Source organism: Alosa pseudoharengus, unplaced genomic scaffold, assembly GCF_046254945.1.
Source record: "Alosa pseudoharengus isolate Yale_2024_CS ecotype anadromous, Long Island Sound unplaced genomic scaffold, YU_APseudo_1.1 YU_APseudo_1.1_scf_3, whole genome shotgun sequence".
In the NCBI taxonomy this organism is placed as follows: Eukaryota; Metazoa; Chordata; class Actinopteri; order Clupeiformes; family Clupeidae; genus Alosa; species Alosa pseudoharengus.
Window position 1 is genome coordinate 26,206,144 of NW_027468718.1, and position 13,315 is coordinate 26,219,458.

General features: G+C 43.8%; 1 protein-coding gene across 5 annotated transcripts in view; it reads right to left on the reverse strand.

Annotated features, from left to right (window-relative positions):
• Positions 1–13,315, reverse strand: part of tns1b (tensin 1b) — a 171,184-nt gene that overhangs the window by 147,917 nt on the left and 9,952 nt on the right. The window contains exon 1 of one of the 5 annotated variants that reach the window (XM_076263736.1): positions 323–474. The exons of the other annotated variants lie outside the window; for them this stretch is intronic. Coding sequence (XP_076119851.1) covers positions 323–337 — 15 coding nt within the window. The 5' untranslated portion in view covers positions 338–474. Of the gene's footprint in view, positions 1–322; positions 475–13,315 lie in introns of those variants that run through there. 5 annotated transcript variants of the gene reach the window in all.

The window sequence follows — 13,315 nt, forward strand, 5'->3', positions numbered from 1 at the left end:
AGATGTGATGAGCTGTCAACTCTAGATAAGAATCACACATGGACAAGCAGAACCTAAACATTAACCGAGGAACTTTCTTTTGCCAGGACCTGTGTTGCAGCAGACAAACCATCAAAGCCTACTGTAAAGGAACCTGCTGGCTTTAAAGAACTGGTCCTTACTGGTCCATATCTACAACAGTAAGGCAATCTTCTGAGATGTTGGATCAAGTGTTAATAGGCAAGGCAAGAAGAAGCCCTTCCACGTCCTCTTCCAGAGCATCTGACTACAGTCCACTCCTCTCCTCTCCTGGCAAATTCTCAATAGTGACCTGGACACTCACCAGCCAAAAGGACATTGCAGAGCTTTGCCTCCGACACTTGTCTTTTCCCCTCTACGTCTGTCCTGTGTCTTTCAGAGTGGATTCCTCGTGAAAAGCTCGCTGGGATCCAGAGTGCAAAACAGGCTGGATTGTGTCGGACCTAAGCGGACAGAGCCATGGTCCCCTCCTCAGTGCTGTGGAGCTGCTTACACTGGGAGTCTGAGTCCAGCAGTCTGGGCTGTGTCCTGACATATTTCCTGAGTTGCATTGTTTCGCGTTGAAGAGGAAACACACACACACACACACTCACACACACACTTACACACACACTTACTTTTTTATCGGAGAGATTCTCCCGGGGGACTTGATCATGAGGTGGCAGGCAGTGTGACTGGATCAGGGGGAATGTTTTTCTTTCCTTTACGTTTCTTCGGAAAGGTCAAAGTGTAAGCAGTGCCTCGCACAGGGCTTGCAGACTGCGCCGGGGCTGGTTAACTTCCATGTTGATCATTGACAGGACTTTCAAATCAGTCTGCCAGGAGGAGACAAGTCTGCCCTGCCAGAGGAGCTATTACACAGCAGGACCATGGGAGCTGCCGCAGCCTTATTTACAAGCTCTTCATAACAATAAGTACTGGCCTTACGCACTCCTGAAGGTCTCTCGAAGAAAGTGACTTTGGTTGTTGTACTGAGGCTGAAATATGTCTCTGTAAAGTAGGCGAAGCTTTTTTCTCCTCTCTATTATGCAAGTAAGATTTATTAAGGATAAGTAATAAAAAAATAATGGGCATACTTATGTTTTTTTTTTACAGCCAAACAACCTCTGCTTTCAGTGAAAAGGATTCAACATATGAATTACGGCCTCAACAACAACCATCACCAGATCACATCCCTAATAACTGATCAACAACACAGGACTAATGTGAGCATCATGCTGCTTATGGACACAGCAGCTGCAGCAGGGCTAGACTGCCTGTCTGTTCTGGCCTCCCAGTGAACGGGCCTCCAGTGAGACTCTCTCTGCGGGCTGTGGGGCAGCAGAGCGTAAATCAGATGACCACGGCGCACAAATGCTCCTCGGCCAGAGGCGGCTCCGGGGCCATAAAAGTTAAAGGTCCGAGACGCGAGGGCAAGACCACATGCACTTGCTCCAGGGGGAGCTGTCCAGGGCCGGTGTTCCTCGCAGGGGATTTGGTGCGGGGTGAAGAGGTCATGGGCAAAGCCAGATGACACTTAAGGGGCAGACAGGTCAGAACCCCATGACCAACAGGGGGTGAGTGGCCCCTCACCCAGCCCAAACACCAGCACACACACACACACACCCCAACACTCAGACATGGTGTCAAGCCACAATCCCCCCCCCCCCCCCACACACACACACACACACACACACCACAAGAAAAGAGAAGACGTTTCCTTCAGACATCTGTATGTAGTGTAAAAGAAGACAGTGTCCTTTAGAGAGAGCTGCCTCTTCATCTAAGTGCTAGACAGCGTGTCCGTGGTGTGACATTGCTCCGGCATTCCTGAAGATTGTCCTCCGTTAAAGGGCTGAGAGATTTACTGCTCCTCAGCACGGGAGCCATGTTTTCATAAGAGAGTGTCTGAGTTCCCGGAGGACAGGGCATTAGTACAGCACCTGTCCTCTGAGGAAAATCTACAACGGTCTCAATTCTGACTACTGCACTGACATGCATAAATGCAACTGAGGAACTTACACATCAGCCATGTATTGCATTATAATTTGGTTCTGACAAAGGAGTCTGTAATAGTTTTTGTTGCTGCCCACAAGTGTTTTGCATAGATGCAAACATAGAATTCAGCTGGTAAACAATGGCTGGTGTGTGTTTGTGTGTGTGTGTGTGTGTGTGTATGTGTGTGTGTCTGTCTGTCTGTGTTTGTGTTGAGGGTGTGTGTATGTGTTGAAAGGTTTCATTTTAACAACGTTCAGTGAAGTGAAAGGGATTTAAAAATAGAGGCAGCTTTCTCAGAACAAACTGTTCCCCTGTGGTGGTCTGCAAACAGGGAGAGATTGAGAGAGAGAATGTGTGTGTGTGTGTGTGTGTGTGTGTGTGTGTGTGTGTGTGTGTGTGTGTGTGTGTGTGTGTGTGTGTGTGTATGTGTCTGTGTGTGTGTTTCTGTGCATGTGTTTGTGTGTGTGTGTGTGTGTGTGTGTGTATGTGCCTGTGTGTGTGTTTGTGCGTGGTGGCACTGTTTGAGTGTGCATGTGTATACCCTACGCCGTCATGGGAAAACACACACAGCGGACAGGAAGAGCTCTCACCCCACCTTCCGCACCCCCATCTCCTCCGCCACAGGAAGCACATCTCTTCCACAACAGCGGAGCACAGCTGGGGCTAACTATAGTGCCCACTGCCCCCTCCACCTCCTCCGCTTTTCCCACTTGGACAGGAGCTGTGGAAAGGCCTGCCATCCTGACAGCACAATGGCCACTCTCACACACCCAACCTCACATGACACCGGGGATGTGGCCATGCTCAACAGTGCTAGCAGGTTCCAGTCAAAGGCAGCGCAAACGCGTGTCTTTCTGTCCTGTGGCCCTGAACTGGAAGTGGTGCCGCTTGAATGTAGTAATACTATTGCAGCATGTTGTTGAGAAACACAATGCTAGTGTGCTCAGCTCGTTTGTGTTTGTTGGTTCATTTCATCTGTTGTTTATCATTTTCAGTGACCTCAAGAGGGGTGAGATAAGGACAGCTGGAGAGATGCGGAGCTGAGAAGAGTGTCTACAGAGTATAGACTGGCTGAGACCTAGTGCCATAAGAGACAGGGACTTATCAGTGTGTCAGTCCAAGTCAAACAAACACATACTGTACACACACACACACACAAACACACACACATACAGTACACACACATACAGTACACACACACACACACACACACACACACACACACACACACACACACACACACACACAAACACACACATAAAAACATTCAAACTTGCACACTTCAATCCCTATTATCAAGATGCGAATGCACTTCAACAGATCTGGTGCCCTCCCCGCTGTGCTCTGATGAAGATCAGCTGAGATGTGACCCTGGCCTCTCCCTCTCGTCCCCGAGACCTCCATGCTGCTCCAGCTACAGACCCCCATTCTGCTGCGCTGTATGTTGTGGTGAGCCATTTCACAGTTCGTGCCTCAGACTCATTACACATTGTGCTAACAGCCAGTGCAAATAAAACTGCCGCAAAGCCCTGCGTGTTTACTGCGGTGTCTCTTCCACAACCGTACAGTAATTGCTCTTTTCTGGAGTCAGTGGTGACAAAGCAGCTGAAAAAGATTTCTTCCTTTACTATGAGAACCCTCTGTGATTCATGGAATGAGGCTGGCCCCCAACATTCTGTGCCCCAAAACCCCTCCCCCCCAAAAATATGACTTCTTCTCAAATTGGTTTGTCCCACTTCTCAAGGGCACTCACAGAATCTCATTAGGCAACCAGGGTGGGGCATGTGTGTGTGTGTGTGTGTGTGTGTGTGTGTGTACATTTGTGTGCGAGGACGGTTGGGGGTGGCATGTGCGAGTGGTTGTGCGTGAGGTTGCCGGCTCTCGTTAGCGCTGAGGTGAACGCAGGGCCATGGATGAGGTGAGTGGCTGGAGCGTGTGAACTCTCTGGGGGGATTAGACATCGCCCCCCCTCCCGCCGAGACCGACATGCACAATTACCATGCCACAGTGAGGCTAAAACACTGGTGGGAAGAAGAGCATGGGGGAGAAGACAAAGAACAAGGAGAAGGAGAAGAGAAATGAAGGAGAAGAAGAGAAAATGAAGAACAAGGAGAAGGAGAAGAAAAATTAAGGAGAAGAAGAGAAGATGAAAAACCAGAAGGTGAAGAGAATATGAAGAACAAGGAGAAGAGAAATAAAGGGGAAGAAGAGAAGATGAAAAACCAGAAGGTGAAGAGAATATGAAGAACAAGGAGAAGAGAAATAAAGGGGAAGAAGAGAAGATGAAAAACAAGGAGAAGGAGAAGAGAAATGAAGGAGAAGAAGAGAAGATGGAGAAGAAAATCATGAGTCATGGTTCACCTCGTCACATCACCTCACATGGGAGCTGCTCCCTCTGGCTGAGTAGCGTTTCTCTGAGGAGCCTTTGTAACATTCAGCACACGCCTGTCACAGCACACTGCAACTCAAAGGCAGTGATGGACTTGCTAAGGATTGATACCCAGCACATGGATTGCTGCTGCAACAACCCCCCCCCCCCCACACACACACACCTTCTTTGTGAAAAGCATCTTTGTCTTTCGTAACTGAATTAACTCTCAGATGAGAACAAAAAGGCGCAATCTTTCAAGCGACAATATGTCACCCTTCTCCTCTCACCCTTGTCTTATGTCTGGAAGTCAGCAAAAAGACTTTGACTGAGCCATTGAGGTGATGAATGCTAGGTTTCAGTCTCCAAGGTAATTCCCACGGGGGGACTATGCCCTGTTGCCAGTGAGAAAACCCCAAAGGAGTAACAACGGAACACAGCTCACAACAACATACACTCTTTCATAGTTTGTTTCATGTCTTTCATGAACAGAAATAAAGTTGCTAGTTCCATCTCTTGATATCCTGTGTTGAAACACACTGAAAGACGGACTGTGGACTATAAGACAGGTTATTTTTAGTTGGGAGAGAGAGAGCAAATCTACCCCTCATGTGTAGTTAGGTGTACGTGTTTGTATGTGTATCAGATAAAGGAGGTCCCTGGGAGCGTATCTGATGCACAATACTGTCTTTTAGTGTCTCTGTCCTGTAGTATCCTGTCCACTACTGTCCACTGTCTCTGTTCATTCTTTCACAACAATACCACCATCTTGTGGTGGGAGAACCTTGCCCTTCTATGCTTATCACTTGTAGTCACACATACACAGGGACGGATCATCGCTTGTGCCAAGTGTGCACGTGCACAGGGGCCCTCGGATTTAAAAAAAAAAAAAAATGAATTTAGGATAGATTATGCCCGGTGCTTCTGTCTGTTAATTTGCAGCACAACTGAACCGCGGACCAAAAGAAAAATAAATGTTTTCCTGATCAATAAATACTTCTTAATTCATAAAATATAGAGGCATAACATTAGGTGGAAGTGGTAGGCTATGAGTGCTCATTCAATGTGTATGCGTGTTTGCGAAAGTGAAACTGACAATGTCAATAAAGGCCAAATGTTCTTATCCAACATTGTCTTTCCTTGATTCATGACTCCAGTTTGAAGCTGACTAGAAATGTTTTTAACTCTCCTGTAGTAACTTCAGAGTTTTGTCTAGATTGTCTATTAAAATGGAATTTGTTGATAATGACCTTACTTAACTTGATTTTCTTAAAATGCTAACAGCCACATTCGCTTGTTTTAGTAAAAGTATGCAATTAGTCATATTTGAAGGGCAGTTTTTGTAGTGTATTAAATGATGCTCTCACATCCTGAATGGCTTCAATGGACTTGTCTTTTTGTGTGAGGTAAATTAATACCATGCTAGTAAATAACTAGCTTCACCTGCTCTCTTGTTTGACAGTTTAGCCTAACCTGAAATATTTTTTTAGGTTTTATGATCCATTGTCCTTATAGAAATGGACTTGCGTTGCACTTGAGAGAATGAAATGTATTAATGGTCAAAGGCCTCAGAACAGGTGTGTTTTACACACCTAGGGAGGGAGCAATGCATATCTGTAGGGGTAGACTGTTCCATAGACTAGGGGCAGCAGCACAGAAGGCTCTGTCCCCAAAGGTCTTGGGTCTGGTCAGGGATGGATCATGGATTGTGTGTGATCAAGTGTGGCTTACAGTATGCCCGGTGCTTCTGTCTTAATTTGCGGCACCACTGAATGGTGTTATGGAACCACGGACCAAAAGAAAAATAAACTAAATGTTTTCTGGATCAATAAATACTTCTCAATTCATAAAATATAGAGGCATAACATTAGGTGGAAGTGGTAGGCTATGAGTGATCATTCAATGTGTTTGCGAAAGTGAAACTGACAAACTGAACCACTCGTAGGTAGGTGAATTAAGTGGACTCCTGCAATGTTCATGAAAACAGCGATTGGATAGCCTAATAAATCGCGACTTGTTGTAGGCCTAACAGTAGCTTATATCGTAGCAAATAGCCTATGCCGATGACAGATAGGCCTACATTTATTTCACTCGTCTCGCTGGAGTGAGCGCATAATGTGGGCTGTTGCGCAAAGAAATTCTTTGTGCACAGGTGGCTATCTGTTTAATCCGTCCCTGCACATACACAAATATGCATGCACACATGAATGCACGCACGTATGCACACATGCGGCACACACACACACACATACAGCGGGGGAAATAAGTATTTATTTTAGTAAATATATTTCCAACGAGGTCACATGAAATTTTCACCAGACTTTGGTATTAATTCAAGAAATCCACATATAAAGACATACAAAAAAATCAAAGTCCATAAATCAAGTTATGTGTAATAAAGTGGAATGTCACAAGAAAAAAAACTAATTTAACACGCCAAATGAAATGTCTTACTTTGTGGAAAAGCCTTTGCTTGTGATGACAGCTTCAAGATATTTCCTGTATGAAGAAACTAATTCCGGGGGGCCCTCTTCTGAGAATCCTGATCTTTAGTTCCTTCCACAAATGTTCAATTGGGTTTAAGTCAGGGCCTTTAATTTCTTTCTCTGAAACCAATTGAGTTTCCTTTGCTGTATGCTTTGGATCCTTGCTCTAAGGTCCACCCGCGTCTAATAATCATCATCCTGGTGGATGGCAAGATTCTTGAAACAAAATGGCTCCATTCATCGTTCTTTCAACTGTATGAAGACTGCCAGTGCCATGAGATAAAAACAGTACCACTTCATGAATAATTACTAAACCATTAATTTGCAAAGATAGTTGTGATAATTACTCTCTAACTTACATACTGTAATTCAGCTGGTTCCTTCCCTTCCTTGCCTTGGTGTACTGCTTTTTCTTAGCCTGTTTAATACTTTTTTCCTGTGTCATTCCACTTTATTACACATAACTTTTCTTATGGACTTAAATGTTGTGAATAATTTATAAAAAAATGTTGACGCATTCAATACTTATTTCCCCCATAGATATATTATACTGTATCACATGCAGATGGCATACAATCTTTCTGAATTTCAGCAAGTTAAAAAAGTGCCTCGAAGAAAAAAGTTATCTTCGCATGGGGCCCTTACTGTGGAGCAGTTGCACACAGTAAGGGCCTTTAATAAATTATATGATAGAATGTTAGGAACCAAACAAGCCACACTGAAGTTTAAACTTGGCCTCAGCATCAATGTCATTCACATCTGAAGTCTGTGGAAAATGAGCATTCATTGGTAGTCCGACTCCTTATCAGTACAGCCTTATTTACAAACACATCTAGAGATAGGCTTTTGTTCAAAAAGGTCATTAGCAATATGTCACATGGTGGTATTTCAAAGGTTGCGTGGTTTGAGCATGGTTCACAGTGAACTCACAAGGTCAATGCCAAAGACTACACACTGGCAGTGGTGTGCATCCTCTATCCTATGTGATGCGGCAATATATACAGCATATAGCAGTTATTCCTTATCTGGCTTCCTCCTAGACTTATAAGAAATAATAATTATAGTATTCAAACGTCAGCGCTCAAATATCTACCAGTACTTCTTTTCCCAGGGTCTCAAACTATCTTTACTGGATGACTGAGTTGATGTGCCCAAACCCTCTCAGTAGTAGAAAATGAATGTTCATGAGATGGGATGCTGCATTACATCCATGTCACTTCCATGCAAAGCTGAACTGAAGTTTATTTTTGGCAAGAGCTAAGGTGGATCTAGAAAATGACCAGAGCGAAGTGAGTCAGTACATGCTGTCAGGTGATGTGAGTGACCGTAATCTTGATGGTGTGGTCAGGATGAGTCCTTGTGGCTCCTACAGACAGTGATCAGCATTGAAGTTGTGGTCAAACCACACAAGAAGCCCTCCACTACTCTTACTAGGCATTCCCTCTCTCTGTCAGCACGGGGACAGAGGGAGAGAGTCGGGCCCACTGCAGCTTCTGAGGTGTACCAAACAGCAGCCCAAAGAATTCATGTGAAACCTGGTGAGCCAGACAGCTTCCATGATACAATAACTCATAGTGCACATTGTAGCCCACAAGAATCAGAAAAATAATCTCAAAACTATGCTTTAAAACAATGGAGCAGGCATCTGACCCCAGGTGTTCAGTTAAACAGTTTTAACTGTTTACTGTTCATTTTAAATATTGTAAGTCGCTTTGTACAAAAGTGTCTGCTAAATACAATAACCATAACCCTAAACCATTTAGCAGGGGGAGATGGAGACAGCACTCAACTGTTTTGACTTGTAGCACTGAGTCGGTATGACAAAACAGGAGATGGAATTCAACTCTTTGTTTATTTTGCCTCTTTCAAAGAGGGCTTTCATGTGTGTGTTCATCCTAAAGCATACAATGTGACCAGATCTCAGGCAGATGCAGTCTCACTTATGTCTTTGGGAAGAGGAAACCAAAATGTAATGTAAATCCAAATGTTTGCTTAGTCTCTCAGCTTCCCAACAGTGACTGACACAAGGATGCTGGCAAGACCTAATGGGCATTAAAACTCATTTACTCTTGATTTGTGTTTTTTCTGTATTCACAATTGTTACAAGTAGCCTAATATATGTTATTTTATCTACTAGTATCACAACTTAACTCTTCTATTTCACTCTTGAAGAGGCTAGTCTTTCCAACTCTTCCCAGAGCGAATCAGTTGTGATAGTTAAGAGAAGCATATCAACATCTGATATTCTCGGGCCAGGTGCCAATCACTTGAGAAATGATGAATGTGTGACACTCCCTCCTCGCCTGGCAGTCTCCATTAAAACAGATGGCAGTCTTATTTCCAGCAGACATGCAAAGGCATACACCACATTCATTTTATCTTGGTTCATATTAAGCCATGTGGATAAATTACTCCACTCTCTATATAATTTGAATATTTTAGTCTGACTCATAAGCGCTGTACACCTGTTGAAACTGGTGATTTTTTCCAATGACATCTATGATAGCACAGAAGGGGGTCAAATATCACAGCAACTGATTTCAATTAAGTGCAAGACTATGTTTCAACCCCCCAGTGTAACATAAGAGGTGTTCTCATCAATCCAAATAATGTCCATTTGTAAAAGTAGAGGAAAAAAATTATAAAACTGATAAAGCACATGCTAACTCAATAAAAACATACAAACATGCTGTGTATGGAAAGCTCCATATCTTATCTGTAGCCAGTACGCTACTGATGAGTTGCATCACTCATGCTTATAAAGCCATGCAGTGTACCACTGAAAACCCAGACCCCAAAACAACCATGAAGCATTTAATTCTCAGCTTGCTGTGCCTGGATCTTGAGGGACTGGTGAGGTCAGATTAGAAGGACATGAGGTCCAAGTTTCACATTTTTAAAATCATACATTGGATGTTAATATCTGCAATCTGATGCCTCAGACCTTCTGTTAGGTCTGTGTGGGTGTGTGAATAAGAAACCATTTTAAATGTTACTTTAAAAGGTGACAGGAAACAGAACCAATATAACATTAGCCAGCTGGTACAAACTGATAGCAATGCTGTGTAGCCACTAGTAGGCCTAGGCTGGCTTAGTCCAATACCGCTGTGGCCAGTCTAACACAATACAGCTACATACAAACAGAGACTGAGGGCCCTATCTTAACGATCTGAAACACAAGAATCAAACGCAAACTCTGCACAGTATCCCATTAACTGCATGACAGTAGGCTATTTACAATATTTTCTGTAAAGTAAACACCTTAATCATCAACTTAATGCACGCACAACTTTTGTTTCAGCAGGAGAGAGAATAACAACGCACAGACGCAGCAACTACAGAAATTGTAGCCAAGGCTACTCGCTGCTTTCTTTTACCATCTTGAATACTGCATGCGCCACTGACTTTAGACTAGGTTTTTGCTGGTCTGTGGCGGAATTGTTTTCTGAAACTGCAAAATATTACCAGAGAACATTTGCGCCGGAACACGCCTCCTCTTTTCGCTGAACCGCCCGCAAAAATTCCAATGTGCGCCGAATGCAAAATAGGAAAGACACAAGCGCCAGTGTACAAAGTCAAATTGCGCTTGAGTGCACCTTACTGACTCAGATTACTACATTTTTGTTCAGTTCATACAGACCTCACAAATGTTGTTCTTGTAAAATACTGATAATGAGATAAAAAAAAGGTGTCTTCTCTTCCAGGGTCCCTCTTAACCTTCGCATCAGGGGAGTACTGGAAGACAGTGCAGACAATGCATATACTGAAGACCTGATCAATAATGTTGCACACACCTTAGCTGCACAATTTGATGTTTCCTAGGGTAAAAAAGCTCTCCTGTAGGCCTACTGTACCAACAAGAACGAGAGGATTTCTCCGTTTGTGCATTCACTAGGGTCCGCCATTCCGAAACCAATACCGAGTGAACACCAAGGGTGACTTGTTGAGGGTGTGTGTCAATTAATGCTGCATTAGTTCCACATAAGTACACCTCTAAACAAATCCATGGTTCCGTCATAACCTGTTTCAGCTAGGCAGAGTTCATCCCAAAGCTGAGTGTGGTACTCGCTAATCAAGGGAACTTTATTTAGCTGTGAGGGTGATTCCCACACGAGTGCACTCCGTAACCGAGGGGAGTGGGAAGGGACTAGTTTTGGAAAGGGCCAATATGTGTCTACACACTTCTTTGTTTTTCTCCCTCTCTGTGTCTACAGGTAGAATACTTTGGACAAATCAGCACGGGGACCCCAGGCCAGACCTTCACCATCCTGTTTGACAAAGGATCATCATACCTTTGGGTCCATTCCATCAAATGCAAGAGTCAAGCCGGCAGTAAGTTAGACACCAAAATCTGACCTGCAAAAGGTTGAGCAGCTGGCTAGCACAGCTCTGAGGGTTATTTAAAAGCTTAGCAATCGTGCTACATTGCTTCAGGAGACACACAAGTGGCTATCTCTCTGATCTTTTCAGGGATCGCACAAGTGCCAGATTAGCTGGCCTCGGAGAACAATGGCTTGCCTTGTCTGCCCCCTCCACAAAGTGTGCTTAAAAGTGAGGCGGGTGATACTGTAAATAAATGAAGCTGTGCGAATGCAATGAATGCAAAGAATGCTTGGGGCCCGCGAGGCATTTTAAGGCACATGTGAGCGATCAGACCCCTGGCCCTCGTTCGATTAGGAATTCCAACTCGAGTTACACAGGGCGCGACACGCTCGGGCCGTTAACGGGGATCACAATGGGAGCCAGGCGCATGAGCTGTAATTACACAGGGTAGGCACACTTGTGCTTTTTCCTCCGACTCGGATTTTGACACCATATCCTGCTGCGAGCTAGTGTCTCTGCTGTTAATCCCTGTGTTGTCTCGCAGCGCTCCATACACTCTTCAACCCCCAGAAATCCTCCATCAACACCTGCAAGAGACAGACGATGTCTGAGGCATATAAAACTGGAAGCCCCACAATGGTCATTGGTTATGACACTGTCTCGGTAAGAAAAAGTTATCCAGTCCATTGCTCTGAGAAGATTCAGTGTTTCCCATGCATTGACTTATTTGTGGCGGCCCACCACAATATCAACATTGACCACCACACAATGATTTTCCAGGTTGTACTAAATTGTGCTTAAATCTGGTTATCATCATAACCACGCTGTGCTAATTTGTTAAAAACTGTTGTATTCAAGTTAATTCTGCAAACCAACCACCACAAATGGAATTCAATTCTGTGGGAAACACTGAGATTTAAGATGATATATTGCTGCCAATAAAATGCAGTGCAATAGGTTGCTTTAGAAAAAAAATCAATTTCTTTTTTTTTTTCATGTGAAGGTAAAAAAAGTCACACAAATCAAAAGAATCCTTTACAATAAACATGGTTGGTAATAAACCAAACAAGTTCTGTCATGAAAGCATAACAATAAAACTAATCCCCCTTCTTAACTTCATTCCCAGGTGGGAGGACTGAAAATCACCAAACAGAAGATTGGTCTGAGCGTGACAGAGCCTGACGGATCTCTGTATGAACACAACTGATGCTATTGTGTCTGTTGTCTGTGATATGCATACTGTAACACAAAATACATATTCTCTCTTAAGGTTTGAGGTGAACCAAAAGTCCACCGGCTGGTGTAACTCAGGCTGCTCTGCCATTGTGAACACTGGCACCTCGATGTTGGAGGCCCCTTCACAGTATGTAGATCAACTTCCTAGCAAGCTGGGTGCCTACAAGGACAGCAGTGGTATGCTGGGATATTCTCTATGTTAGCACATTGCAATATGCAAAACATAGTAAATATGATATAACTATAGAAACCATGAACCATTTAAAGGGAAAATTGAGTTTATGATTTAAAATTCCTAAATCTACCCAATTCCTTGTGAGGCCGTACATGTACTTGTTCCACTGGACTTGGCAACAGTTTAAAACTGCCACTGACCCATGAGGGTTGAAATGTAACTGACTGTGAAATGCAAACATGCTTGAGTAACTGGGCCTCTGTTTGCTTCCCCTGTGTAGTATGTGTTTGACTGTAGCATATAGTGAGCAGTGGGCCAACACTCACCTTCACCTCAACATACCTCAATCTGCATATGTACTTCAGGTAAGATCTGCTACATAGTGGCAAAAAAGTGATGTGCAGTTTCTTATAGGGCACATGTGTTGGATATATACTATGTACTATAGTGTTGGATAAATACTATAACCACCATGTTATGTCTGGTTGAATACACAGAAAGAGCGTTCAGATAGCAAGACTTACTGCATGAGTGGGATTAAGCAGGCCCATCAGAACAAAATGACTTGCCTTCCTTTCTGGATCCTGGTCAAACGTATTTCTACACAGTGTTTGACCAGGGAAACGTCGGAGGGGGCTTTGCCGAGCAAGCTTAGAGTGCATATGCTGGACAAAAGTGTATCAGTATAACGTCTGTAGGAAAGTAGTGAAAACAAGAGAACTTAACAGCCTT